The 27,979-nt window shown below is 44.2% G+C and overlaps 1 protein-coding gene across 1 annotated transcript; it reads right to left on the minus strand.

Annotated features, from left to right (window-relative positions):
• Nucleotides 1-424: 424 nt before the first annotated feature.
• Nucleotides 425-27,961, minus strand: LOC308410450 (trace amine-associated receptor 13c-like; the record flags this gene model as incomplete). The annotated part of the gene is made up of 2 exons (XM_080903784.1): nt 425-1,238; nt 27,795-27,961. The coding sequence occupies 2 exons, from the start codon at nt 27,959-27,961 to the stop codon at nt 425-427; spliced, it is 981 nt and encodes a 326-aa protein (XP_080759910.1).
• Between the last annotated feature and the right edge of the window lie 18 nt (nt 27,962-27,979).

Genomic DNA, 27,979 nt, shown 5'->3' on the forward strand with positions numbered 1-27,979 from the left:
CCTCCTTTGACAGTATCACAGTATCAGCTTAAAGCACTTGTTGCAGGCTGCTGAGTTTGCATATTTTGCTATGAAGTACAGCCAGACTTTTAACCGCTTCGCCTTGGACATTTTTAATCTGTAGCTCTGCTCTAAAAGAACGTACGTACCTGGCCCCGCCTACTATCCTCGGAAACGTAAAATGATTGGCTAGAATCTAAAGTGTATCACAGCTCAGGAAAAAAAAGCACCGAAATAAAGCACCGAAATGTGCGCTGCTTTTCGGTCTGGTTACTACCGTTTATGTCAGAACCGGTGCCATCATGGCACCGGACACCGGTACCCATCCCTATATATGACTGACATAAAATGGTGCTTACAAACCAAAAAAATCTAACAGCTGAAAATAATGACAAAAATTAGTTGGAGAAGAGTTCAGAGTCTTTTATAGTATGTTGGCCTCACAGGAGTTATGCTTGAAGACCTGCAGAGTGACAATAAGTTTAACAGCATTTCTAAACCAGGGGTAAAACAAGGCATAGATCAAAGGGTTTAGACAAGAGTTAATGTAAAAAATAATGATAACAGTAGATGCAGATGGATCATTGACCACATTTTCTTCAGCAAGATAATAGCAGTAAAATGGAGAGTAACATAATAGAAACACAACTACAAGAACCCCCAGAGTCCTGGCTGCTTTCAGCTCAGATTTCTTTGCTTGATTGCTTGAATGCTGAAGTGTGACAGATGTAACATGAGAGCGCATGGCACGAGCTTGGGACACAGCCGCCACAAATACTCTCATATAAAGAACTATGATGACAGAAAGTGGAACAATAAAAGCTAAAATAAGGTCAATAATCCCTGCAATATCACTGCTGACAAACATACACTCTCCGTAGCAGGAATTATACCTGCCCGGTTCAATCAGGATATTCTTTATATAAAGACTCCAGTAGAAAATAGCATAAAACCAACATAAGCACACACTGAGTTTGGTTCGTTTCACAGTAATTCTGGTGCGGTAATGCAAGGGGTCACAAATAGCCACATAACGATCAACTGATATTAGAACTATGTTCCCTATTGAAGCACAGATAATGTTGCCCATCAGATACCAATAAACAGAACACATAAGATCACCAAGTACCCAGCAGGTCGTGCTTCTTAATATTTCTGCTGGCATCAACAGAAGACCCACAAGAAAGTCTGAGACAGCCAGAGAGAGGAGGACGATGTTACTTGGTGTGTGAAGTTTCCTACAAAGAGAAAAAAAAAAGTAATTCATCATTTCAAAAGGTCTTCAGTAAAAATTCCATCAGTGAAAAAGTCCTATTAATAAGGCATGATTCAATCGAGGCAAATAAAATATTTCAGTTGTGATTAAAATACACCAAGAACATGCAAAATTGATTCCACTCATCACTAAGCAATTTCAGTTTGAAGTGTCTGAAGTGTAAGATTAGGATGAAAATAAGACTGCTGACAGCTGCACTGAAAATGTTTTGTCAATCATGTTAAAACCATCTTAGTGAAAATGTTTCATTATTAAGACATGAAGAAGCCTATTCAACTTAACAGTGATAACTGAGACAAAGATATTTATTTATCTAACAAAACGAAAGTAAAAATTAAAAACAGAGATATTTATCAGTTGCATTTCATTATTGTCAATAAAAAAAATCATCTGTGCCTGAAGTGGGAGACTGAAATGATGACGAGAAGGTTTAGAGCAGCAGTGAGCAGAGAGATACAGGAGAACACAATGTTCAGCAGCACGGCTTTCGACCAATGAAGTGTCGGCTTTCTGCAGGAGCTGTTGAGAAATTGTGGAAAACAAAGCGCGGGCACTTTCTGTATCTCCATTAGGCATGTCCAGCTCCTGCTGCTCTGTGATCAGAGCCGTAGGGTGGATTTATCAACCCCCACTCCAATCCCCTCGTCTTCACTCACGTACACACACGCGCACACAAACACACTGTCCCTCCTATTTCTTTGCGCACAATCGGCACTTCCACTTTGTCAGACTCACTATGTCACGCAAAGCGTATTAATGTCTTCTTTATTTGAACTATTAAAACCAGTCCTACAGCTTGTCACTACAGAAGTTGTCATGGTTTAATATCTTCTTAATACACAAGGGTCACAATTATTAATCAGCTTCAAACCATATTCTTTTTTAATAATACTAATCGGAGGTAATTCTCTCTTTTTTTTTTAAGTGTATTTACCACAGATGCTGATGGTACAGGGCTAGAACAGCAACTTTGTTAACCAACTATTTCTTCATATCCATTTGCTTTAACTTTTCTGGTAAAAATGACTGTATTGGGTCCAATGATGAAATGGGAAAACAAGTCCAACAACATGCAATCAGTCTGCTATTAGTTTTTTGACAAGACAAGGTTTCATTGGCACTTTCATGCAGTCTGTTTGCTATGATACTGTACTTATTTCTGATAAATCTTAAATCTTTTGACGTTTGCATCAGATGTGTAGTGCTCGAAAGAGCCAGGGGCTGAAGCAACACCAGCATGAAAACCATACATTGGGAGGAACTCTCTCACCCACGGACTAGGGCGGAATAAATGGAACAAATTTGTAATTTATAAAGTTTGTTAGTTAGTTCTAGTTAGTTCATTATATTAAGCTGATCTAATGTAGTGTTAGTCTATATTACAAATACCAGTTAATTGGGTATTATGGCACCTGTGGTTGGCAGTGTCATTGCCAGTGTTTCTGCAGGTGTCTGTATTTGTGGTCTTTTTCTGTGTGACCTGTATCGCTGATTTTTGATGAGATTGCAACTTCCTTTGTTTTTGACTGACCAACACCGAACAAAAACAAGCTCCAGCGAACCAAGTGAATTGTCCAAAACACAAACACACATGCTGGAGTTCAATAACAAAACACAGTTCAGGAGGCCGGCCTGGAGGCTGACAACTCAGAAGTCCAGGACAATTCATCGTCTGAGGCCGGCCGCGTTGGCGACACAGATCCAAAAGCAGACTGCACGGAAGGCAGCGGTGGCGAAGTGGAAACAGTTCAGGGGGCCGACCGTGCACACGACAGCGGCGGCGACGGGGAAACCGTTCAGGCGGCCGACCGTGCGGACAGCAATGGCGGCGACAAGGAAACAGTTCAGGCGGCCGACCGTGCGGACAGCAACGGCGGCAGTGACACAAGTCTGGAGGCCGGCCACGCGGAAGGCAGCGGCGGCGTCTGGAAGGTCGTCCATATCGACGATGACGCCCAACTAGCGGCCTGGCAGATGACCGCCGATGTCGAGGCGGCGGTTCGGGACCCAAAGGCTGCGTGGCCCCTGCAGAAGCAGAGGCCGGACCAGGCGAGGCAGAAGCAGAGGCCGGACAAGGCGAGGCAGAAGCAGAGGCCGGACCAGGCGACGCTGAGGATGCTGAAGCCGGACCGGGCGACGCTGAGGATGCAGATGCCGGACCAGGCGAGGCAGAAGCAGAGGCCGGACCAGGCGAGGCAGAAGCAGAGGCCGGACCAGGCGACGCTGAGGATGCAGATGCCGGACCAGGCGAGGCAGAAGCAGAGGCCGGACCAGGCGAGGCAGAAGCAGAGGCTGGACCAGGCGACGCTGAGGATGCTGAAGCCGGACCAGGCGACGCTGAGGATGCTGAAGCCGGACCAGGCGACGCTGAGGATGCAGATGCCGGACCAGGCGAAGATGAAGCTGAAGCCGGCGAGGATGATGAGGCTGCAGCTGGCAGCTGGACGGGCTCCTCGGGCCCTCCAGCTGACGAGGCAGGAGGCTGGACGGGCTCCTCGGGCCCTCCAGCTGACGAGACAGGCGGCTGAACCGGCCCCTCGGACCCTCCAGCGGAGACAGGCGGCTGAATGGGCCCCTCGGACCCTCCAGCGGAGACAGGAAAGTGCTGGCCGGGCTCTCCAGAACCCCCAGCGGAAATAGTCACTGAACCAGCGGGCACAGGGGCCCCTGGCACACGCAGGGCTGAACCAGCAGGCACACAGGCCTCTGGCAGGAACGGATCAGAGCCAGTAGGCGCACGGGCCTCTGGCAGGGACGGATCAGAGCCAGCAGGCGCACGGGCCTCTGGCAGGGATGGATCAGAGCCAGCAGGCGCACGGGCCTCTGGCAAACACAAAGCAGCCTGCAGCTGCACAGAGCATTGACTCAGCTCAGGCAGCGACAGCCGGGTGCAGTCCTCAGCTGGCTTCTTAACCTCCAGGGGTCCAGAGTCACACTCACAGTCTCTGAACTGGCCAGCTTTTGAGGACTGATTACAATATTGGGTGGTTTGTCTCTCTGCTTGGAATGAACAGTTGAAAAATACACTGAACAAAAATATAAACGCAACACTTTTGTTTTTGCTCCCATTCCCCATGGGATGGACGTAGAGACCTAAAATTCATTCCAGATACACAGTATAACCATCCCTCCCAAACAGTGGTCACAAATCAGTCCAAATGTGTGGTAGTGGGCACATCTGCTATATTGAGATAATCCATCCCACCTCACAGGTGTGCCACATCAGGATGCTGATCTGACATCATGAGTAGTGCACAGGTGTACCTCAGACTGCCCACAACAAAAGGCCACCCTGGAATGTGCAGTTTTGTCTCACAGCAAAATGCCACAGATGCCACAAGCAATGAGGGAGCGTGCAATTGGCATGCTGACAGCAGGAATGTCAACCAGATCTGTCGCCCGCGCATTGAATGTTCATTTCTCAACCATAAGCCGTCTCCACAGGCGTTTCAGAGAATATGGCAGCACATCCAACCGGCCTCACAACCGCAGACCTCGTGTAACCACACCAGCCCAGGACCTCCACATCCAGCAGGTTCACCTCCAAGATCGTCTGAGACCAGCCACCCAGACAGCTGCTGGAACAATTGGTTTGCACAACCAAACAATTTCTGCACAAACTGTCAGAAACCGTCTCAGGGACGCTCAACTGCATGCCCGTCGTCCTCATCGGGGTCTTGACCTGACTCCAGCTCGTCGCCGTAACAGACTTGTGTGGGCAAATGCTCACATTCGATGGCATCTGGCACGTTGGAGAGGTGTGCGCTTCACGGATGAATCATGGTTCACATTGTTCAGGGCAGATGGCAGCTGAGAATGTCTCAGTTCTTGCATGGCCAGCATACTCACCGGACATGTCACCCTTTGAGCATGTTCCGGATGTGCTTGACCGGCATATACGACAGCGTGTACCAGTTCCCACGAATATCCAACAACCTCGCACAGCCATTGAAGTGGAGTGGACCAACATTCCACAGGCCACAATTGACAATCTGATAGACTCCATGCGACGATGTGTTGCACTGCATGAGGCAAATGGTGGTCACACCAGATACTGACCGCTTCTGGGTCCCCAGACCCCCAATAGCGCAAAAAACTGCACATTCCAGGGTGGCCTTTTGTTGTGGGCAGTCTGAGGTACACCTGTGCACTACTCATGATGTCAGATCAGCATCCTGATGTGGCACACCTGTGAGGTGGGATGGATTATCTCAATATAGCAGATGTGCCCACTACTACTACACATTTGGACTGATTTGTGACCACTGTTTGGGAGGGATGGTTATATTGTGTATCTGGAATGGATTTTAGGTCTCTACGTCCATCCCATGGGGAATGGGAGCAAAAACAAAAGTGTTGCGTTTATATTTTTGTTCAGTGTAGTTCTTTTCGGGTTGGATTGACTCAACTTGTTGTACAGGAGGAGTTGGTGAAGACGATGGCTGAGCTGATAATAAGGCTGATGAGTCTCCTACCAACTGAGCTATTGACTGGGCTATGGACTGTAACATGGTGTCTAATAAGTCTGACTGTGACTGTAACTGGGCTATGGGTAGTGAGGCTGAATGAGATGGAGGTGACGGCTGGGCAGTTAACTGAGCTTCTGGCTGGGAAGCTAACTGGGGTAAAGACAGCTGAGCAGGAGAATGAACAGGCAACAAACAGTTCTCCTTGTCATCTGCTGCACAAAACAAGGCCCCTGAATAAACTGTCCCACAGTCCAAAAAAGGGTCCTTCTCACTCACCACAGCCGGCAGTTCTGAAGTCCTAATATCCGGCTGTGGGGTGACGCGCTGACGGCGTGATCGTCACTTCCTCCCTGCCGACTGCTCCGGCGGGCCGGGCAAAACCTCCGGCGGGCCGGGCAAAACCTTCACCGCCGGGCTGGGTTGGGAAGCGGTAGCGGCTGGAGGTGAAGCTCGTTAAGAATGAAGTCTTGTGCGAGCGGGTGAAGAGAGTCCAGTAGCCAGGAGTGAGAAGAAATTAGCTACTGTAGCCTGGCTTCTACAGCGCGGTGAAACTCCTCTCCCTCTCCACGTTCGAGCCACAGGTTGACCAACCTTGAAACGGAGTCGATTACTTCCTCCCGAAACTCCTGGGAAGGTGCGGATGCTGCTGGGTCCATGTTTGGTCGGCTTGTACTGTCACGGCTGGCGGGGTGAGCCGTGTGGTGTTGGAGGAAAGGAGGACCCAAAATGCAGGCAGCCGACTGATGATATGAGTGAGGGTTTATTTACAGGTGACAGTGGCAGAACAGACAACGAAGCATGAGAAAACAACTGAAGAAACCTAAACTGGCAGAACTAAATGACAAACCTGAGAGCATACAAAAGGGGTGTGGGGCAGAGACAGGAACGGAACACCATAGAACGCAGACGAGCCGACAATGAACACAGACCGACACCCACTAAATATACACACACAAGGTAATCGGGTAATCACACACAGGAGGGAAGAACAGCTGAACCCAATACACATGAGGACCGGAGGAGACAAGCTGAACACAATGACAACAGACACAGACTTTCAGAACAAAACAGGAAATCTAGAACCTGAACCGGACACAAGGGGGGAGGGCACCGAAGAACTAGAACAGAGGAAAATGATCACAAAACACAAAACGCTGGGTCAACGACCCAGGACCATGACAGTGGGTTGATGATGATGAGGTCTTTTGATTACTTACATACTAGTGTAACAAGATGGTTATGGCAGAACCCCCCACAGGACTCCATACACTCAGTTTAACTCTACCTAGTCAGGTAGACTTTCCTAGAGTAATATTGAGACAAATTAAGGGAGATGTGTTTAATTGATAATAGGCAGCATGACCTGGCACTTCCGCTGAACCCTCCACACCTCCCCTGCAGCTCAGCCATAAATCACACCGTGCCACACACACACACACACACACACACCCACTGATCACCTTGAACTTGAACAATTGCAGAGCTGGATACCAATGCAATTAAGGCAGTGACATTATTAATGCACTGGAATGGTCTGAGCAGAGGTTTGAAAGGCCATCTGGTACAGAGACATCAGTATCCACCAGCCTATGGACACAAACACCCATATGCATACACACTCAAACACACTGTCCCTTCTAACTAATAGGAGGTAACAATACTAATAGGAGGTAACTCTCTCTCTATCTTGAACTTGAATGTTGGTCACCCCCTGGATCGCCAAGCACTCTTTCGCTCAGACAACTTCTTGCTGTACACAGTTGATGTCACGGTTCGGCATGGCAAACCGTGGGGGGTGTGGAGAAGGAGGACCCAGGCGCGGTGCTCTATGTACAAGCAGTGCGTTTATTTACAGTGATGGAACTGATACACAACAATAATACATCCCCGTGTGCTCCCGACTTCCACTCCGTGTCTTCTCCCAGTGTTTGTGCCCATGTGCCTGCTCCCTAGTGCCAGTGCACTCTGTGTCTGCTGCCCTCTCATCCAGCAATCCTTCCTGGGAAAATAGAGGCAGTAGTTAGTACCCTCAGTTCACTTGGTAAGCTCACACTCACAAACAGACCAGCTCGGGTGTGGCCAGTCCGCCAGCAAGGCCACACCCACCAGGCCTGAAGGCGCCCGCAGAAACACATACACACACACACATACAAGCAGGGATAACGAGGGACAGCAATACAAAATATATATTATAATATTAGTCCATAACTGATCAGGGATCCTGGGTCGCTCAGACCCAGGACCCTGACAGTTGATCCTTTTGCTGACAAAACAGGTAGGTAAGGGGGCTGGTCAGTAAATAAAGTGATAGCAGCTGACCAGCCCCCCAAAACCGCCTCACCTCTGTTTTTGGTTTTGGGGGTCTGGCAGGATTCGATTGCCGCTGTCTTTCCTGTTTGAGGGTGCACCTGCCCATCCCCAAGTGGTACACCAAATACTGTACCTCCGTATGTCCAAAGCACACTTTTTGGGGGCAGCCAAGAGCCCCGCTTGCCTCAGAGACTCCTGCATCATGGCCATCATCTGTACATGCGCCGACCAGGTGTCATTGTCTTTGATAATGTCATACAAGTAGGCAGCAGCACATGCATGTGCGGTTGCAGCACCCTGTACATGAGAAAGTGGAAAGTGGCCTGGCTCTGAACAAGCAGAGCTGAAAATGAATTGGCAAAAGCCATACAAGATGTAGAAGGTCATTTTTTCCTTAGACTCTGGAGACTAGTTAATTTGCCAGTATCCCTTGGTCAAATCTAGTGTTGTGAAAAAAGAGCAGTGCCCAATCAGTCCCGGAGCTCGTCAATTCAGGGCATAGGATAAGCATTAAACTGTGTGTAGGCCGCACAGAACCATATAGACCCATTCGTAGGATATTCGTAAATTTCACCATGAATACATTTTAACTCCACAATTCTCCGGGCTGAACCAGGGTCTGAGCTCCTTCACCATCCCTCACCAAGTCTCGATGCACATACGAGAAAAAAAAAAAACTGCCTGCAAACTCAGCAACTGGATAGTCATATGGAAAAAGAAGTTTTCATGAGTGTAAATAATCCTTTGAGATCTTATTTCAAAGGTTGCAATAGCTTAGTCAGAACATAAATTAATTTGTTGTACAAACTTAAAGTCACATTACCAAATCATCTTTACTCATGTTTTAGATAAAGCATATCATCTTCCATGAATTTATCCATTTGTAATTTTTATAACAACTCATTCAACTTTTCATAAACTATAGTCTTAAGTTTCATCATACTGGTGTTCCATGGTCAGTATGGGCAGATAATTATGAATAATTTATGGCAGTTGACAATAATTTTGTGACTGATTCAGGTATTTACATTTAATGGAAAAAGGTCAAAGCATGTCCTGTGACTGTTGGTGTGACGCTGTAAAATCTATTTTTATCATTTGATATAAGTCTTTACACATTACATTATATATGATTATATATTGTGTTTAAATGCCATTGTACATCTAAGGTCTATTTTTGCAAACCATGGTATTTTGGAAGTCATTTGGAAGATAATGGCCCTCAGTTTTCATGACATCTCTTTGGCATTTTTGCAGTTACATATGGGTCATGGATCATATAGATTGAAGCATCTCACCAGCAGTCCAAGGTTCCCAAAGAGTATTGGTACTGGCTGTTCAAACTGTTAAAAAAGCCAGGGATTCCTATCTGGCTCTTCTTGACTATAGATCTATCCCCCTTCAGAGTGGTTACAGAACAGCTCAGCTCAGCTTTGCACCACAGTGCTAATACTTCCTTCTCTTCTGGATCCTACCTGGCCCGACATCATTATGTTCACTAAGGTAGAAAAGTTGAAGAGGATGTTAGATGCTAAGGAGTACAACAGGCATCACACTGGCATAGATGGTCTTCCTGTCGAATTTTACAGATCTTTTTGGTCGGTGATGGATGAGGATTTGCTGGAGGTTATCACGAATAGTCTGCATAGAGGCTTTCTGCCTCTGAGCTGTAGAAGAGTGGTCATTACTCTGCTACCAAAGAAGGGAGCTCTATGCAATTTGAAAAACTGGCAACCAGTCTCTTTTCTGTGTTCAGACTGTGAGATTCTTTCCAAAGCCTTGGGGACTAAACTTTGGGATATGATGGCTTCTGTCATTCATGGAGACCAAACAAGCAGACTAATAAGTGATAATATCACTTTAATTCAAGATATTTTGAAAATCTCTAGCTCTTTGGACATAGATATTGGTCTCATTTTTATAGACCAACAAAAAACTTTTGACCGGGTTAAACACCAATATTTGTGGTAAACTTTGAGTGCTTTTTGCTTTCAGCCCAGGTTTTAAAGCAATGATTCAGGTTCTGTACCATGACATTATGAGTGTACTGAAAATTAATGGAGTCTGTTAAGGGTTCAATATTGAGGAGGAGAGTAAAAACGACCAAGCTCTTCTGGACCATGGTTGTTTTTACTCTCCTCCTCAATATTCTTAAGTGGTCCATTCAATTTTCTAATGGGGATGAGGCATGGATATTCTTTGTCAGTGTGATGGCTGCAGTTTCAGCCACACAGTGGCAATATCAGTGTAGAGGCTTATACATAACACTGGATTCACATTTGTCTGTCTTTAAATATAGGAATTAATTTAAAGGACAGTGAATAACTGGTTTTGGTTTAGAATTAGTTTGTTATGTTAGTTTCAGTTAGGCTTTGTGTGTTTTTACCCCTTTTTGTGTTTTTGTGGGCTAATCAGCCACTATTTAAGTTTCCCCTTCATCGTGTTTAGTTAGGTCAGTGTCAGAGTTTTACCCCTGATACTGCTGGATAAAACAGAAACTCACTCAGGAACAAGGTCACACAGAGCTCAAGTTTTCACTCGCGAGGGGGAAGCAGCTGTCTCCAACCCACTTCAACTTGCTTTCCCCCTGCAGGTTGTTTTTATTGGTTATACACATGAATATTCATAAAGCTTGTTGCTGTATTACCTATGAGAAATTACTATAACTAGATACAAAGTGTGATTGTGCTGTGCAAGCGTGATTATACATTGTGTGTGGTTATATGATGGGAGTGCAGCTCTCCCAGATTGTTGTTGGTAGAATCTGTTCTTCTCAAGGCTGCTTGTTCCCCTTATCAAAGTCATGTACGTAGTCATATGCTTAGGTTACCGAGATAGCAAACAGAAGCATTCTAGCTTTCTAAATGGCAACCTACAATACATACATTAAACCTAACAGTCAGCTTGTTTGAGTTATCAGTATAGTTTTTTTGTCAACCTTGAGTAGAGTTCTGTTACTTTGACCTCTTTTATGGGCTCAAGATTTAGATTTTTTTGGTCTTTGGTCAGTGGGTTTTGGTCAGTGGTTGTTGATCAGTGGTCATGAGAATTTGCATAATTATGATGAAGGAACTGACCTCCCAGCCCATTGTCCCTTCAGTGGGCTGGTTTCAGTCATTATGCAAATGTACTCTTAATAAGATTGGGGAAACCTGCAGTCAGCTGAAGAAGTCACTTGGGTGAGTGACGAAACGTTTCTCTCACAAAACGCTACGTCCAGATGAACAGAATCAACTTTTGGAGATTTACTTTTCTGGATGATTGAGAATGCATCAAGACTTTATTCAAGTAATTAAATCGAATGTTTTCTTCTTGTTTATGGAATAATAAATCACCTCACACAGGAAAAGAATTTATGGAAAGACCAACACATAGGTGGGCTTTCACTGCCAAACTTGCACACGTATTATTGGGCGGCAAATCTTAATGCCATCCCTTTATGGCTAAAGGACTGGAATGATAAACTATCAAAACTTGGTACGACAGGGGCATTCACAGCATTGAAGATTTGTATATTATTGATACTGTCACAGCCTGGGGGATCAGCAGGGCGCTCATCAGCTGTTTCTCTCTCTCTCTCTCTCTCTCTCTCTCTCTCTCTCTCTCTCTCGCCTCCTCTCTTTCTCTCTCTTCCTGTATCTCGCCGGGGTTCACGCCCTCGGCCCACGCCCCTTGGAGGAGGAAGCACCTGAGGCTTATTAACGCAACCAGCATTTAAACCAGACGATGACTGCTGTTCTTCACTTGATCATTGTGTTTGACTCGCGTTAGTGTCATCAAGTTGCCAGCTAAGTTTTCCCTTCGTGTTTCTGAGCATTGAACTACCGAACATTTCCCTGTGTACAGACTCCCAGGACTGTTTTCCCGTTTCCCGTGTGGTGAGTGTCGGAGAAAGAGAGCCTGATCATGTGTGTGGATTGTTGCAAGAAGAGCGAAAGTCTGTTTCCCTGGATTTCCCTGGAGCCCCATCACCCCACTTTTGTACATAGCACTATTTCTGCAGATTTGTGTATACGCTCGGTGAACTGTGTAAATAAATTGCTTGTGAAGCTTCCTAATTCAGAGTCCTGCATGTGAGTCCTCATGGCCTTCTCCACCTTCTCACCAAGCTCTTTCAGTTTTCAAGATGAGGAGCCTCCTCTTTCTCTCAACCAAACCTGTTAACGCAACACAACTTTTTTTTATACTCACTGTCTCACACACAATTGGTAAATAGTTTTGTCATTAACCTGGTATTAATATTGCTCATTATAGTTAGATTATTGTCTTGTTATGGTGACCTCAATTAACATCAGGTTTCATCCACACTCTGCAATGAGCAAACAACTTTAACAAGCTGTTTCCCCCACAGTTTGCAGAGGTTCAATTCTTCGTAAGAGGACACAGACATGCCCATCGCACAAATTGTTGATTCCAGTGGCTTGTAGTGAAGTTAGCTTCCAGACATGACAGCCAACTGTGGCCACAGATGGCAGCAGTCTACAGGATGGAGGCAACTGTAGGACATCCTTTGTGTGGCAGAACACTGTTTGAACAGGAACTGTAAACAAAAACAGCGGATCATACTGGAAACCACTACTAAGGTCTTACTGAAACTTAGCATGTTATTCATTTATAATTCCTAATTTTATATCTCTTGGAGATATATCCTTTATATATTTATAAATGCACCATGCGGCTTAGAGTGAAACAGCATTTTGGTACACTGTATACTGCAGGGGTCTCAAACTCGCGGCCCGCGGGCCATTTGCGGCCCACGTCACCTCTACTTGCGGCCCGCATATTGATGTGAAGAAATAGTTGTAAAAAAATATGAAAAATATATTTAATATGAAGGCAGAGTGTTACAAGCACAGCCCTTTAAGACTGTAGCCTTTTTAAATGCACATAGACACTAAGGGTTTTCGGGAGGAGCCGGGCTGCTCTCTGAGAGGAAGCAGGAACCATGCTCTCCTGTGTTTTAAATGCACTTTAGAACAGCACACAGCAACACTACATATGAGCGGGCGTAGGGAGGTTTGGGGTCTTCACTCACCCCGGTTCTGTTAGCCGTCAGATTGGGGTCTGGGATGCGGGGCCTCCCTGCTACTGCAGATAAGGAGGTGGTCCGCTTGCCTCCACCCCAGAGAGAAGGGTTACATCTCCTGGGTCTAGGTGCGGCTTGCCCCTCTGGGGGCGAGGGTACCTGGACCCGGGATATAGAGTATGATTGGGGAGTGCGACTGTCTGTGCAGTGTCTATTTGTGTCTGTCTACACGTTGGGTGAGTGCCGAGTATTTGGTTGTGTATATGGGGGTGGGAACGCACGTTTGTGTCCGCGTGCGCCTGTTTGTCTGTGTCTATATGTCAGGTTGGGTCTTAGACTCAACCTCTCTGGGTACATCGCAGGCCCTCCAAAGTACGGAGGCCTATCTCCCCTCACCACACCCCTTTGGTGGTCCTCCTCGGGTCCTTGTACTCTGGGGCCTCTGGATATCTGGGGCCTGGATCTCCTCCATACCTGCTTAATGCCCTGGGGGACGGGGCTATGGCTCCCCACACTCCCTAGCAGATCGCTACATAGAGAAACCTTTGGAATACAAGCATGCTGATCCACGCAGGTGTACACACAGGTGTACACACGGGTGTTCACAGACGCGACTACACCTTTCTTGGCTGCTGCCTCAAAGCACATTGTGCACTGTCGATCTTGCGTGCTGCACAATATCGTTTATTTTCAGTATCTACTGTTATCTACTGCTAGCTAGTTTATTGTGATGGTGCTGTGTTTATTATGCTGCTCTTTTTTTGTTTGCTTTCTCTTCTGTTTTTTTTTCTCCATACAGGTGATCCAGGTGTTTTGTTTGTTTTTCTTTCTTTCTTCCCCCCTTTCTCACCGTCTCTTCTCCCCTCTGTCATGGTGCTGGGTCGTTGGCCCAGCGTTTTGTGTTTTATGATTATGTCCTTCTGTTCTAGTTATTCTGTGTCCTCCCCCCTTGTGTCCGGTTTAGGTTCTAGATTTCCTGTTTTGTTCTGAAAGTCTGTGTCTGTTGTCATTGTGTTCAGATTGTCTCCTCCGGACCTCATGTGTATTGGGTTCAGCTGTTCTTCCCTCCTGTGTGTGATTACCCGATTACCTTGTGTGTGTATATTTAGTGGGTGTCGGTCTGTGTTCATTGTCGGCTCGTCTGCGTTCATCTGTGTATCTCTGCGTTTTTGGTATCCTCCGTCAGTCTGCATCTCTCTGCTTTTCACCCCGTGCCCTGAGGATTTCTAGTTGCTCTTTAGTTTTCCCAGTTTAGGTTTCCGTTAGTATGTCTCATGATTCGTTGCCTGTTCCTGCCACTGTCACCTGTAAATAAAACCTCACTCATATCATCAGTCGGCTGCCTGCATTTTGGGTCCTCCTTTCATTCCACAACATGACTGCTGCCCCAGCCGTGACAGTACGAGCCGACCAAACATGGACCCAGCATTATCCGCACCTTCCCAGGAGTTTCGGGAGGAAGTGATTGACTCTGTTTCGAGGTTGGTTAACCTGTGGCTTGAACGTGAGGGAGAGGAATTTCACCGCGCTGTAGAAGCCAGGCTACAGCAGCTAATTTCTGCTCACCCCTGGCTACTGGACTCTCTTCACCCGCTTGCACAGGACTTCCTTCTGAAAGAACTGCACCTTCACCTCCAGCCGCTACTGCTTCCCGACCCAGCCCGGTGGTGAATGTTTTGCACTGCCCGCCGGGCAATCTGCGGCCCGGCCCGCCGGATGTGGAATTACCCGGCCGGTCGGAGCTATCCCCGAGAAGGAAGCGACGTTCACGCCGCCGACGCCCATCGCCACAGCCGGGTCCCGAGACTTCTGAGTTGCTGTGGTGAGTGGAAAAGACACTCTGTCTGTTTCGCCAGACCTTGTGACTGTTTATACCGGGGCTGTGTTTTTTGAGTCAGCTGCCCAGCCGTCACCTCCATCGCATTCAGCCTCACAATCCATAGCCCAGTCAATAGCTCAGTTGGTAGACGACTCATCAGCCTTATCATCAGCTCAGCCACCTATTCAGCCATCATCTTCACCAACTCCTCCGGTACAGCAAGCAATGACAGTTCAGCCCATAAAGGACAGGTCAACAACTTCCTATTCTATTTTATTTTTCTATATATTACTTTGGTTGTAACTATCTTTCTCTATAAAATTTAATTGACTTCTACGGTGGCCTGCTTTTGTTAATAGTAACATGAGTAACGTCCAACATTTTCTCCCCTTTAGCATTTGGCATCTTCCCAACTATATAATGTACTACCATAATCTAAACCCAGTCAATAAAACAGAATTTTCTTAAAGCAGACATCAGCGACCCAAAAAAGTCTGCAGCTCCAAACTCTCATGTGAACCTTTCAGTCTCCCCTCCGTTCTCTCTTCTCCTCCTGCTCATGGCAAAGCAAAACAAAGCAAAGCATTCCCCCTTCGCATCCTAACCTTGGTCCCGTCTTTGTCTCAGTGTCAGGTCACATTTCAGTCACACATTCAGTCATTCACTCAAGATATTTGCTGACAGTGGAGACTAATAATCAAATTCTCCACCCTCAGCAACATGAGCTCATTCATTTGTTTTATTTTGTTTTGTTTTTTGTTTTTGGAAAAGAGTTCTTTATTATCTTACAACCTGATCAGATCGACACAGATGGCCTTCTCCTCAGCCAGTTGTAATCTGGAAAAGGTCATCTTAAATTTGTTCTCCCAAAACTTTTACAGCGCTGTTAATTCAATCTTGCAGGCCTGCTTAGAACAAAAATGAGAAAAAGAGAGCTGATTATTAGCTCATCAAAACACAAAACATAATCACCTGCCACGATTTCCCTAAGTGCACTGTTACAATTATAAAGGCCCATTATAGACATGTCCATGTTTAATAAAACTCCCTCTATTGAAATAAGAAAACAAGCCAAACCTAACTGACAGAATCAACCCATCAATAAAACAACAACCCCAAAAATCTTAATCAGAGAAAACTTTTGCTTACTAATCTAACAATATGTTGGCCTCAGGTTCTTCAGCATCCTGACACTCTGAGGTCAACTGACATAATTTCACCTGCTAAATACACAGAAAATCTTGTTAAAAGCCACACAGTTTTGCACAACATTAACATTAATTCCCATTAAGCCCTTTCTAAAAACATTATAACAATCGATCATCACTAAATTCTAAATTTCTTTTCCAAATCTGGAATACTGCACTTAGTCACAGACCTGACCACTTTATTTAATTATCCTGTATTTTACCATTATATATTTTACCAAGCAATTCTTCTCATTCACAGACATGTTGTCAGGCTCAGGAGGGACTCGGAGGCAGACCGTCACTTAAGTTCGTGATTTATTTACACACACAGACACCAGGTGCGAATATATACGGGTGAGGGGGCACAGGAAGAGGGTCTCCGGGGAACACAGGCACGGGAAGAAGAGGGCTAGGTACAAAATCCACTGAAGCTCAGGTAGCTCGGACTCCGGCTTTAGCTCACCAACGGCGGTCCTCAGGCTGGCGAGAATTCTAGCACAGAGAGGAAAGGCAGGTAAGTAGTGGCACGACAGAAACTCGAAAAACGGCTCAGATAGGTGATGACACTGACGAGTGTTACACAATAATCCAGCGAGGAAGCACTCTCAGCAGCCGCCTTAAGAAGTGGGTGAGATGATTGCTTGCAGGTGTCCGAGCCAGGGGCTGGAGCCGTCACGACTCCGCCCCGGTAGAGCGCAGTGCGCGGGAGGGGAGAGAGAGAGATGCAGCACAACAAAAACACTTGTAGCCATACAGAGTCAGCCGAGAAGGCACAGGGTCATGACACATGTTTCTTTCACAGCCAGAAAGGAAGCTTCAGTTCTTTTTTTTTTTTGTCGCCACACATTCAGCTAATTTTCATACTCTCTCCTCTCATAAGAAGTTGCCTTGACAAGAGAAATGCATATTTAAAACATTACCACATAATTAAATTATTATTTTATTTTCTTTCTAGAGTAATAACTTGTTTTGCTCAATTGGCACAAAAGCACTTCTAATTCACTATTCTAAAACTACTTTACACTTCCAATCACTGGTTTATCCTTTTTCCTTTTCACAAAAATCCCTCTATTTTCATGGAACTCCCTGAGTTATTCCTCAACTTCAAACTTAAGTGTGTTAAATCTCCACCATTTAGCATTTATGTCATGTATTCGCATTCATGAATGTAAGCATGTCTTCATTGCGTGTATGTATTTGTATTCAGATTAATATTGAGTGTAAGCTGGTCTTCATTGCCTTGATGTGTTTTTATAATCAGGTTTAATTCATGCATCTTTGCACTGAGCTGTGGATTCAAACTGTCTCACTTCTGATTCTTTCTTAAAAATAATTTCACATGTAACAATTTGTATATGTGTCTTTTCTATTCAATTGTTCAATTCAATAATTGTTAGTTTATTTATTTCTTTATCTCTCTCTCTCTCTTTTTTTTATTTTTTTATTTTTTACCTCTCTGTTGTGATGTTCTGGACATTTCTAAACCTCCATGAGTTCAGTCTCAATCTTCAATCCAATTTCCCACATGCTTTCACTGCATCATGTCTCGGTTCACCTCTCACTGATCCTCGTCCCTGTTCTCACAGTTTTCTGTGTGGCCTCGCAGATCAACACAGGCCCAAATCAGCTGTTTCCTCTCTCCATTCCTTCTCTCTTGATCTTTTCAGTCTTTTCTTGGAGGATATCTCCCAGCATGGCAAATATGAAACTCAGTATCCAGTACTGTCCAGTGCTTTTGCACAGTCATCCCACTGTTCAACTTCCCAGCTTGTAATTCAGAGTGCATGTTCCATCAAGTGTTTCCTTACATGCTGCTGCTGGAGTCTTCAGTGTTATAGGTCAGTTGCACTGTCTTTTTGCCTGCTGTTAATTCTTCGAGTACACGGTGTTCTGTCTGTCTTCTGTCTTCATCAGGAGACTGACTGTCCTTTAAGCTTCTTCTCAGGATGAGGACAGAATGAGAGGTGAAGCTGTCAAATCTTTAAGCCAAAGCCTGGCCTGTTTTCGTCCCAATTCTGTTAATCTATCATTTTGCCGCTGTACTCACGTTTTCAAGTTGAGAAGAGTCCACCTGTATTGACACACTAAAACATTTATTTAATATCATTTTCATTACCATTTCTTAACACTACCTAGATTTTTAACACGTCTCTCTCTCTCTGATTGCACACTCCACATATCAGCCAGTTTCCTTTTATGGGCATGCAAGCTTGTTCACTTCCTGCCAGACACACACACACACACACACACACACACACACACACACACACACACACACACACACACACACACACACACTCTTCTCTTCAGTAAATTTTCATCTACAACCTAACCGAACTCTTATTTTATATTTACAGTCTATAGACCCTATGTAACTCTGCTACGTGTTAATATAAAAAGAATGGACCCTCAGTACACACACACATGCACACACTTTTTTTTTTTCTTTTTTTTTTTTGCCTGTCCCGTTTGGCTCTTTTGCCATCAGAATTGTTGTCTAAAGGCAAAGAAAGATGCCCAACGGATTTACTTTACCAAATTGACCATCCCAGCCTTGCCATAATGGTCCATTTGATTCACCTTTTATTGTTTATTTTATTTTCACTTACTGAACATGGGACAGACTTGACTGGGGGAAAGAAGGGGAGAAAGAAAGAGGGAAAGAGAAACAGCTGAGAAGAGGGACGGGGGAGAAGGGCAAAAACCAAAAACCAACAGAATGAGCAGAAAAAGAAAAAAAAGAAGAAAAACAGAAAAAAAATGCATATATCAATCACCTGGGTCACCTGCTGAGAAAGAAAAAAGAAAACAAGCAGAACAGAACAAGAGTAATAGAATAAACAACATCACAATGATATATGGGAATATGACAGTAAATACTAAATGTTAAACATTATTGTGCAGCACATAAGATCAACAGAACACAGTGTGCTTTGAGGTAGGAGCCAAAAAGGGTGTAGTTTGTGGGTGTGATCACCCGTGTGTACACCTGTGAGCATGGACGCGCTTGTTTTTTGTTTTTTAAAAGGTTCCTTCATGTAATAATCTGCTAGAGGGTGTGGGGGGGCCACAGCCCCGTCCTCCAGGGCATGAAGCAGGTATGGAGGAGATCAAAACTCCAGACATCCAGAGGCCCCCAGAACACAAGAGACCAAGGAAGACCAACAGAGGGGCAGCTGCGCCACTGTCCCAGAAAGAGCTGAGGAGAGTCCCAGATGAGGGCTCACTCAGCAGCCGCGGAGCAGAAGCCAGGGGGAGTTGCAGTGACGCGCCCGTGAGCTCCGCCGGCAGCCAGCCGTGCCTGAGTGACCGAGCCCCAGGCCGAGAGGCCGGGGGCACCCCACCTCCGAAGTGGCCCGAGCGAGCCCCAGGCTCCAGGCCCCGATAAGCGGCCGCCAAGGAGTGAGCCGGTGTGTACCTGGACGCCCATCCCCGGACACAAAGAACCACCAACGCACCGACGTCTGAGGGAGTCCGCCACTGGCAGGGGAAGTGGTGGTAGGGGGAGATAGGCCTCCATACCTTGGAGGCCCATCCCCGGACACAAAGAACCACCAACGCACCGACGTCTGAGGGAGTCCGCCACTGGCAGGGGAAGTGGTGGTAGGGGGAGATAGGCCTCCATACCTTGGAGGGCCTAAGATGTCCCCAGAGAGGTGGCGCCTGACACCCAACCTGACATATAGACACAGAAATACAGGCACACACAGATACAAACATCCATTCCCACCCTCATGCTCTCATATACACTTACTCCACACTCACCCAACGTGGAGACAGACATAAAGAGACGCTGTACACACGATCACACTCCCCAAGCGTACTCTACAAACCGGGTCTAGGTACCCTTGCCCCTAGAGGGGGGGGAACTGCACCCAGACCCAGGTGGTGTTACCCTTTTCCCTGCGGTGGGGGGAGGCAGACCGCCCCGACTCCGCAGCAGCAGGGAGGCCCCACACTCCAGACCGCAGTCGGACGGCCAACTCCTCCTCCTAGCCCCCCCGCTCCAGCAGGTCGCAGAGAATGGGGGTGAGAGAAGACTCCAAACCTCCCTCCACCCGCTCATTGTAGTGTTGATGCATGTGTGTTCTAAGGTGCATTTAAAACCCAGGAGGGCATGGAGCTACCTGCCAGAGAGCAGCAGGTAAGCGCATGGTCCCTCCTGCTGGCCCTCAATGTCTACGTGTATTTAACATTGAGAGGTGGGCAATGACGCCAGGGGTGGGGTGTGCACCCTGATGGTACTTTGGATTCCGTGTACACATGCACACACTTAAATATACTCAGCTCTTTGCATTTGCAAGCACTCACATCAAAATCTTCAATGTGCTTATCAGAGCTCTTTTGGCACAAATCCTGAGGACAATTAACAGTTTTTCCACACATATCACCATTCTTTCAGCTCAGTTTTGTAGCATCATTCACACAATACTTTCATCAGCATTTTGCACACTTCCCTGAGCTTCCTTAAAAGATAATCGTCTCACACACACACACACATACCACACCCTTTTCTCTCAAAACAATGTGCACCTTTAATCATTCATCCAAATAACAATTTTACACTTCATTTATACATTCACACATTTATAAAGACACCGACTGCCAAGATAAATAATTTTCCTTTCCAAATCACAACTTCACATCATCTTCCTTTAGTACTAGTCATCCTACCATTTTGACTTAATTTAAAAGCCTCTAAGCCCAGGTTTGCCCACCTTGCTGGTCAATACACCCTTCTCTGTCCGGGACAAAGGGGCCAGATTTCTGAGTCCTATGTTAATTTAAAAGCGCTCCCCGCAGCTTGACCAATAACTCCACTTAACTAGCGTCCAGTATTTAACTGCGGCCTGAAGCTTTACTTAAAGTTTTACCGGTCAATCCACGTTGAAGTGGTCACGCCTGAAGCCCCGCTTCTTCAACCAAACAGCGCACTAAAGTGGTCCCTGACCACTGACAATTAACCAAGGTCCCAAGTCTTGGCAGTGTGGTCAACTGAGATACCGGAGCGAAGGGGGAGGTTCTCACCTCTGAACTTGTGTGCACTCCTGGGGGTCACACCGCCGTCCTAGATTAATTTAAATAACTTTAAAAACATTACTGGGGACTCTAACACCCAGTTTACTGATGTCCAGGCCCAGCCTTCTGACCAAAAGGGACTCCTACCCTGAAACCAATGTCCAATTACCTACTCTCTAATCTCTTTTCACTTGGCTGAAAAGATTACACTCAACACATCAACTTTAAACTTCACTTTATCATTAACAACAATAAGCTTTTATCAAATATTCCTAGACTTTACTTTACTTCACTCAAAATTACCATGGACATGTCACCCGAAATCTACTTAACAGATTTTATAATTGACTTTAATTTCGCCACTACTGAGCCAATTTGACGGTGACGATCATCAACTCGGTGAACAGATAATTTAGATTTCATCCAATATGCACAATTTTGCTTTTACTTTGAACAGGCTTGTGCCTACCTTTAAATCTTTTTAGACTGGTCTGTTGTCCGCCTCATATCAGATTGTACCTTAAGCTCCGAATTAGTCCTCTCAGCCGCAAAAGAATCCGGGTCACTGCACCAATTATTAAATTCAGTTCTTTGCATTCTTTTGGTGGCAAAGAAAAACATGGCTCAAAGTGGTCTAACTCAAAAAATGATCTTTAATTTTACATTTCCAAAAAAGGAGACTGAGCACACACAGCTCTGAAGCAGCAGCAGCCTGCCTGATGTACATATATACTTCCTCTAGACGTCACGCACACTTTAAGTTTCGATCCAACACTTAGTTTCACTTTCTTTCTGCACCTCATATGCTCTGCAAAAGCATGCAGTTTCCTGTCAGTACGTTTTGGCTCAGACTCTAGTCAGAGCTGGCCCTTTTAGACTACATTAAAAACAAGTAACAATATGCACTAAATAAGCACTAACAATATATTAATTTCGTGACAGCGTGAGGGAGGGAGAAAAAGGAAAGTGAAAAGTACAGGTGCTACCGAGCAGAAACGGGAGATGGAAGCATGTAAATATAAAAATAACCACTGCAGCCAAAAAGAGTGCCTGACGAGCCCAGTAAGCTATTAAGACTCGACTTTACACTGTGTTCGTGTTTTCCTGCGAAACAAAAAAGTTCTGCTGCAGCAGCCTTTCAAAGCCTCTTTCTGTCTCTCGCTTGCAACGTAGACAGTAAAGCTAGTTCCCGGCTACGAGCCCGACACGGAACCCAAAGTAATAGCCAGAGGTCTCCTTACCACGGTTCGGAGCCGCGGACCTGGCCGAGGTAAGAAGAGAGTGCAAACATGTTGAGGCCTGTGTTAGTTCAGTGAGAGATTTATTTGGAAAGAAAACAATTTTCACTTGCAGTCGAAAACTAATGTGTACACTTATGCCTGCATTTTTATTTTGTTAAATACAAACAAAATTGTAGCAAAAGTGCTGCCACGTGTCTGGCCAGAAAGAGCTGTTTATTTGGTAGTTCAATGAAACTACTGTACTATACTGTACTATACTGCTGAGTGACTGTCTTCTGGTCAAATACATTTCATTGCAATGTTGACCCTGCGCTAACTTGCGTATGACAAATGAAACTGAAACTGAAAGGCTTCAGATAGTTAAGAGTGAGGAAAAAAATTGCATTCATGTTTGCAATTTTGTCTTGTTACACAATATTTGGAATTAAATTTTTTAAAAAAAAACCCACTACGTTTTAAGAAATATTAGTGGGTGTTTTCGTTTTTGTTTTTTTGTACTACTTGGACACTAAAGTGGCCCTCCAATGAGATGACGGTGCCAGAAGTGGCCCGCGGCTCATTTGAGTTTGAGACCCCTGGTATACTGTGTAGACCACTGTACTGATAGTAAAGCTCTTGAATCTTTAATCTTGAATCTTATAAGCATCAGGGTTTCTGGAGCTCTGGCATTAGGCTTTTCACTCTGCCTCACATTTTGACTCCAAACCAACTCTGACATCACTGACTGTGAGGTGGGGGCAATAAATCCAGCTGTGGCTGTCAAGCCTATAGTGTTATTTTACCCTAAAAAACTTTTTTTGCTATTTGACATTGTTCTCAAGCTCTCATTATGTCAAGCTTATCTGAGAAGCTTATCTAGTTTTAGCTATCGTCTTTTTATCTTGGTTCTAAAATGTAGTTTGTGGTTCTTTGTAAAGCTGTTCTGGTTTTTTATTCTTTGTATATTGTTGTTATTTTAGTTTTTATGTATTTCCCTTTCCATTTCTGCTGACAGTGTCAGCCAGATCATGACTATGAACCCTGTGTGAAGCAGTTGTTTCTCCCGCTCTATAATACACAAATGGTACATTAAGGACAATAACCACCTGGCGAAATTCTATTTTAATTAGACCCTAAATAGAACTTTTTTTTCTCATGCCAAAAGCACCGCTTGATCTCTGATATTCCAAAATAATCCCCCTGTAGTCATTTTTTACTGTTAATGCCATTGTTTTAGTTTTAGCCTTTATCTAAGCTGAAGTCTTTCAATGTCTTGAGGACCATCAAAATGTATATGAATGTGGTTGGTGTGATGGAAAATTTGTCTTTCCAGTCATCTAACCTCTGTCAATTATTGGTATGTAATTTGAACTGTCTTGTACAAAAATGTATTTGCAAAGATGGGAAAACAACTGACTCTAAGTTGTGTTGATGGCCACAGCACAGTTCATGATCAGGCTGGTGCTCACATGATGTTGAGAATTTAACTCCCAACTGCTGAACAGACAAAGATTGTATCCACACAAAGGGTATAAAGGAACTGCTATGATTGTGCTTTTTGCTGAAACCCTACTTGGTTCAAGTATGTGGATGACACCTGGGTGAAAATCAAATCTGGACATATCAAGGGATGAACCAACACATCAAGTTCACCAGAGAGGATAAGAAAAATTACAGGTTAGGCTTCTTAGACTGTGAGACTTTCATCAGTAATGGGGGACAGTTAAAAGTCAATGTGTACCCTAAACCAATACATACGGATCAGTTTTTAAGGTTTGACTCTCAGAGCAAACACCATCACCAGACATACAGTGGCCAGCAGAAGAACGTCATATCATGGAGGCCCTGAGTAAATGTGGTTATCCCAGTGAGACATTTGTCAAAGCTGGGAAGGCACCTAAAGAAAGCTCCAGGCGATCCAGGAGAGAAAGACAACTGCTGTCTAAGCGAAAACCCTTAGTGATCCTTTATGTGTCAGGATTATCGAAACAGTTGAGAAACATTATCTCTAAACACCGCGTCTCTGTGGCTTTTAAACCTCAACACAAGCTGTGCCAAAAAGTGGTGCACCCCAAGGTTCGAATCCCCTGACACGAACAGAGTAATACAGTGTACGCTGTCAAGAGCCAAGAGGATCGCCATGATTTATACATTGTGAAAACCAAACAACCGCTGCCTAAGTGGATTGTACAACAGGAGAGATAGACAGTGGACACTCTTTCAATGATGAGGATGTACACATCCTGAACAGGAAGAAAGTGAGGAGTCAAGGAGGCCATATACATGAAAAAGGAAAAGACCTTCTTTGAATTGAGGTGGACAGATCTTGTAATGCTGTGATTGCAACCATTCCCCAACTCTCTGAGAATAGTACTCATGGCCATTGTCACTGATCAGTGATGAATGATCAATATCATTGTCTTTGATCTGTGGTTGTTGGGGCGACCGTGGCTCAGGGGGTTGGGAAGCGTATCTGTAACCGGAAGGTTGCCGGTTCGATCCCTGGGCTCTCTGTCCTGGTCATTGTGTCCTTGGGCAAGACACTTCACCTACCACCTACTGGTGTTGGCCAGAGGGGCCGATGGCGCGATATGGCAGCCTCGCTTCTGTCAGTCTGCCCCAGGGCAGCTGTGGCTACAACCGTAGCTTGCCTCCACCAGTGCGTGAATGCGAGAGTGAATGAATAGTGGCATTGTAAAGCACTTTGGGTGCCTTGAAAAGCGCTATATAAATCCAATCCATTATTATTATTATTATTATTATTATTATTAATGGTCATAACAATTACCATATTAATGATGAAGAAACTGACCTCAAAGCTCATTTTTTGCCAGTGGCGCTAGATTGAGTTATTATGCAAAATGTACTTTTTATAAGAATGGGGAAACGTGCAGTCAGCTGAGACTGAAGAAGTCATTTGGATGAGTGACGAAATGTTTCTCTCACTGAAAATACTACGTCCAGACGAACAGAATCAGCATTTTGGGATTTTCTTACCTGGATGATTGAGCATGCATTAATACATTATTACACAATGTAATAAAATTGTTGTGTAACGCTTCTCAAAGTTTTAGCTATAAAACATCTTGTTTAATTTGCATTTATTTATACCTTATTTTGCTGGAATAGGCAGCCAGTCTGTCTATGATGACATCATACACACTGTGTGAGGAGTTGTCGTTATAGGAGTATAATTATACAAATATTGGTGTCGGGACAACAAACACCTAACAAAACTATGACCACTAAGCCCTAAACAGTCTTTTCAATGGCAAAAATGTATTTTTAAAACACAGCTATTGTTACATTTCTTACATTACATTTTATTATTGTTGTATATAGATAATTATATAAAATGAGTAATAAAAGCTTAAGCCTGCTTATACATCTGTCTTATTTTCATTACTTGTCATTTCCAGTTAATGTTAACATAATTTTGGAAAACCTTTAAATTTGGATAGAAAGTTATTTTTATGGTATGACCTATTTCTGTAGGCCCCTTTAAAAATAAAATACATGGTAATATGGTACTTATGAAACCAGTATAACAGTGGTAAATGATAATAGCAACAGACAGAGAGACAATACTAAAGTTAACATTTGTCCCGATTCGTGATTGAGGTGAGAGACAAACGACCACAAGTCCAAGTGCGTCAAAACAATGATTTTATGTGGAGGAAATACACCATCACAATCCTCAGCATGAATCCCCCAAAGAAAGCTTACTCAGAATGTTTTATGTATTATTATGCCCCTTCATGCGTCAAAGCAGATACATAACATGCATAAACTACAATAACCACAACCTTTGACACATTCAAAAAGAGCATTTTCTCCGTCTTGACGCCAGGTGCTTCCTGTTGATCTTCTTACTCTCGCTTATCTCTGGAACATCAGAACCACATCCTACAAAAAACTGTCACTTATGCAGGCACAAAATGCAGTTACAAGCAAAATATGAGTCTATATACTATGTGTGTGTGTGCAGGCAAACTGTGTGTGTCTCGCACTGAGGTCGAGACATCTCAGTGCACTCTGTCTCATGTCTCACCTCGCCAACTAAAGCTTATAACCTCTTACTAGACAGAAAGCCAACTCCTCTGTAACTGAAACTATATGTGTAATATATTGAATAAATGTTTTAATCAAATGCCGCTACTCAAAGCTTAATAAAAAGGATATAAACGAATAAAAAGGATATGAATGAATAAACATGATATTAAAATGATATAATCCCCACACATTCTTAATCACACTGAGCCAAAAGCTGGATAAAGTCTATGTAAAAAGTATTAGTACCTTTAAAAAAGTACTTCATGAAATTTTACTGGCAATTTCCTTCTCGGAAGTGGCATATAATATAAATAATCAAATAAAAATAAGAAATAATAAAATACATTGCCGCAACACTATCATACTTTAATGACATTTTCTATATTTCCTCATTTGTGACAAGGTCAAAATTTTCATTTTCAGATTTCTGAATTTATTGATTTATTGATTTCAATTGTTAGTAGAGTGGATTTCCTTATCTTTTTAAAACATGTTTGCTTCACTAGTGTCATGCTTAAAAATCTGCAGAGTGATAATAAGTTTAACAGCATTTCTAAACCAAGAGTAAAAAAGGGCATACATCAGTGGGTTTAGACACGAGTTAATGTAAAACACAATGATCAGAAAAAATGTAGATGAGTCATTGATCACATTTACTTCAATAAGAGAGTAACAGTAAAACGGAAGGTAACATGCGAGAAACACAACTACAAGAACTCCAAGGTTCCTGGCTGCTTTCAGTTCAGATTTGTTTGCTTGATTGCTTGAACGCTGAAGTGTGACAGCTGTAACATGAGAGCGCATGGAACGAGCTTGAGACACAGCCACCACAAACACTCTCATATAAAGAACTATGATAACAGATACTGGAAAAATAAAAGATAACACAAGATCAATAAACCTTGCAATATCATTAATGACAAACACACACTCTCCATAACAGGAATTATACCTGGCCGGCTTAATTAGAACATCCTTTGTTAAAAGACTGCCGTAGAAGGTTGAACAAAACCAACACAAACAAACACAGAGTTTGACTCTTGCCACGGTAATTCTGGTGGGGTAATGAAGAGGGTGACAAATAGCTACATAGCGGTCAACTGAAATGAGAACTATGTTCCAAGTTGAAGCACAGAAAAGACCGGCTGTCAGATAAGTATAAACAGAACACATAAGATCACCAAGTACCCAGCAGGCCGTGTTTCTAATTATTTCTAGTGGCAGCATAAGGAGACCAGTGAGAAAGTCTGAGACAGCCAGAGAAAGGAGGAGGATGTTAGTGGGTGTGTGAAGCTGCCTAAGGAGAGAGAAAAAAAGAATATATTACACATTAATAATGTAAAAATGTCTTCACTAATTCCATTGGTTTTTAAGACTTAAACTACAATTTCAGCTGAGAAGTTAATTTCTGCCTGAAGTAAGAGACTGAGATGATGACGAGAAGGTTTAGAGCAGCAGTGAGCAGAGAGATGCAGCACAGCACAGTGTTCAGCAGCACAGCTTTGGACCAGTGAAATGTTGGCTTCCTGCAGGAGCTGTTGAGGAGTTGTGGAAAACAAAGCTCGGCTTCTTTCTGCATCTCCAAAATCATACAGCT

The sequence above is a fragment of the Rhamphochromis sp. 'chilingali' genome, assembly GCF_963969265.1.
Source record: "Rhamphochromis sp. 'chilingali' genome assembly, chromosome: 14".
In the NCBI taxonomy this organism is placed as follows: Eukaryota; Metazoa; Chordata; class Actinopteri; order Cichliformes; family Cichlidae; genus Rhamphochromis; species Rhamphochromis sp. 'chilingali'.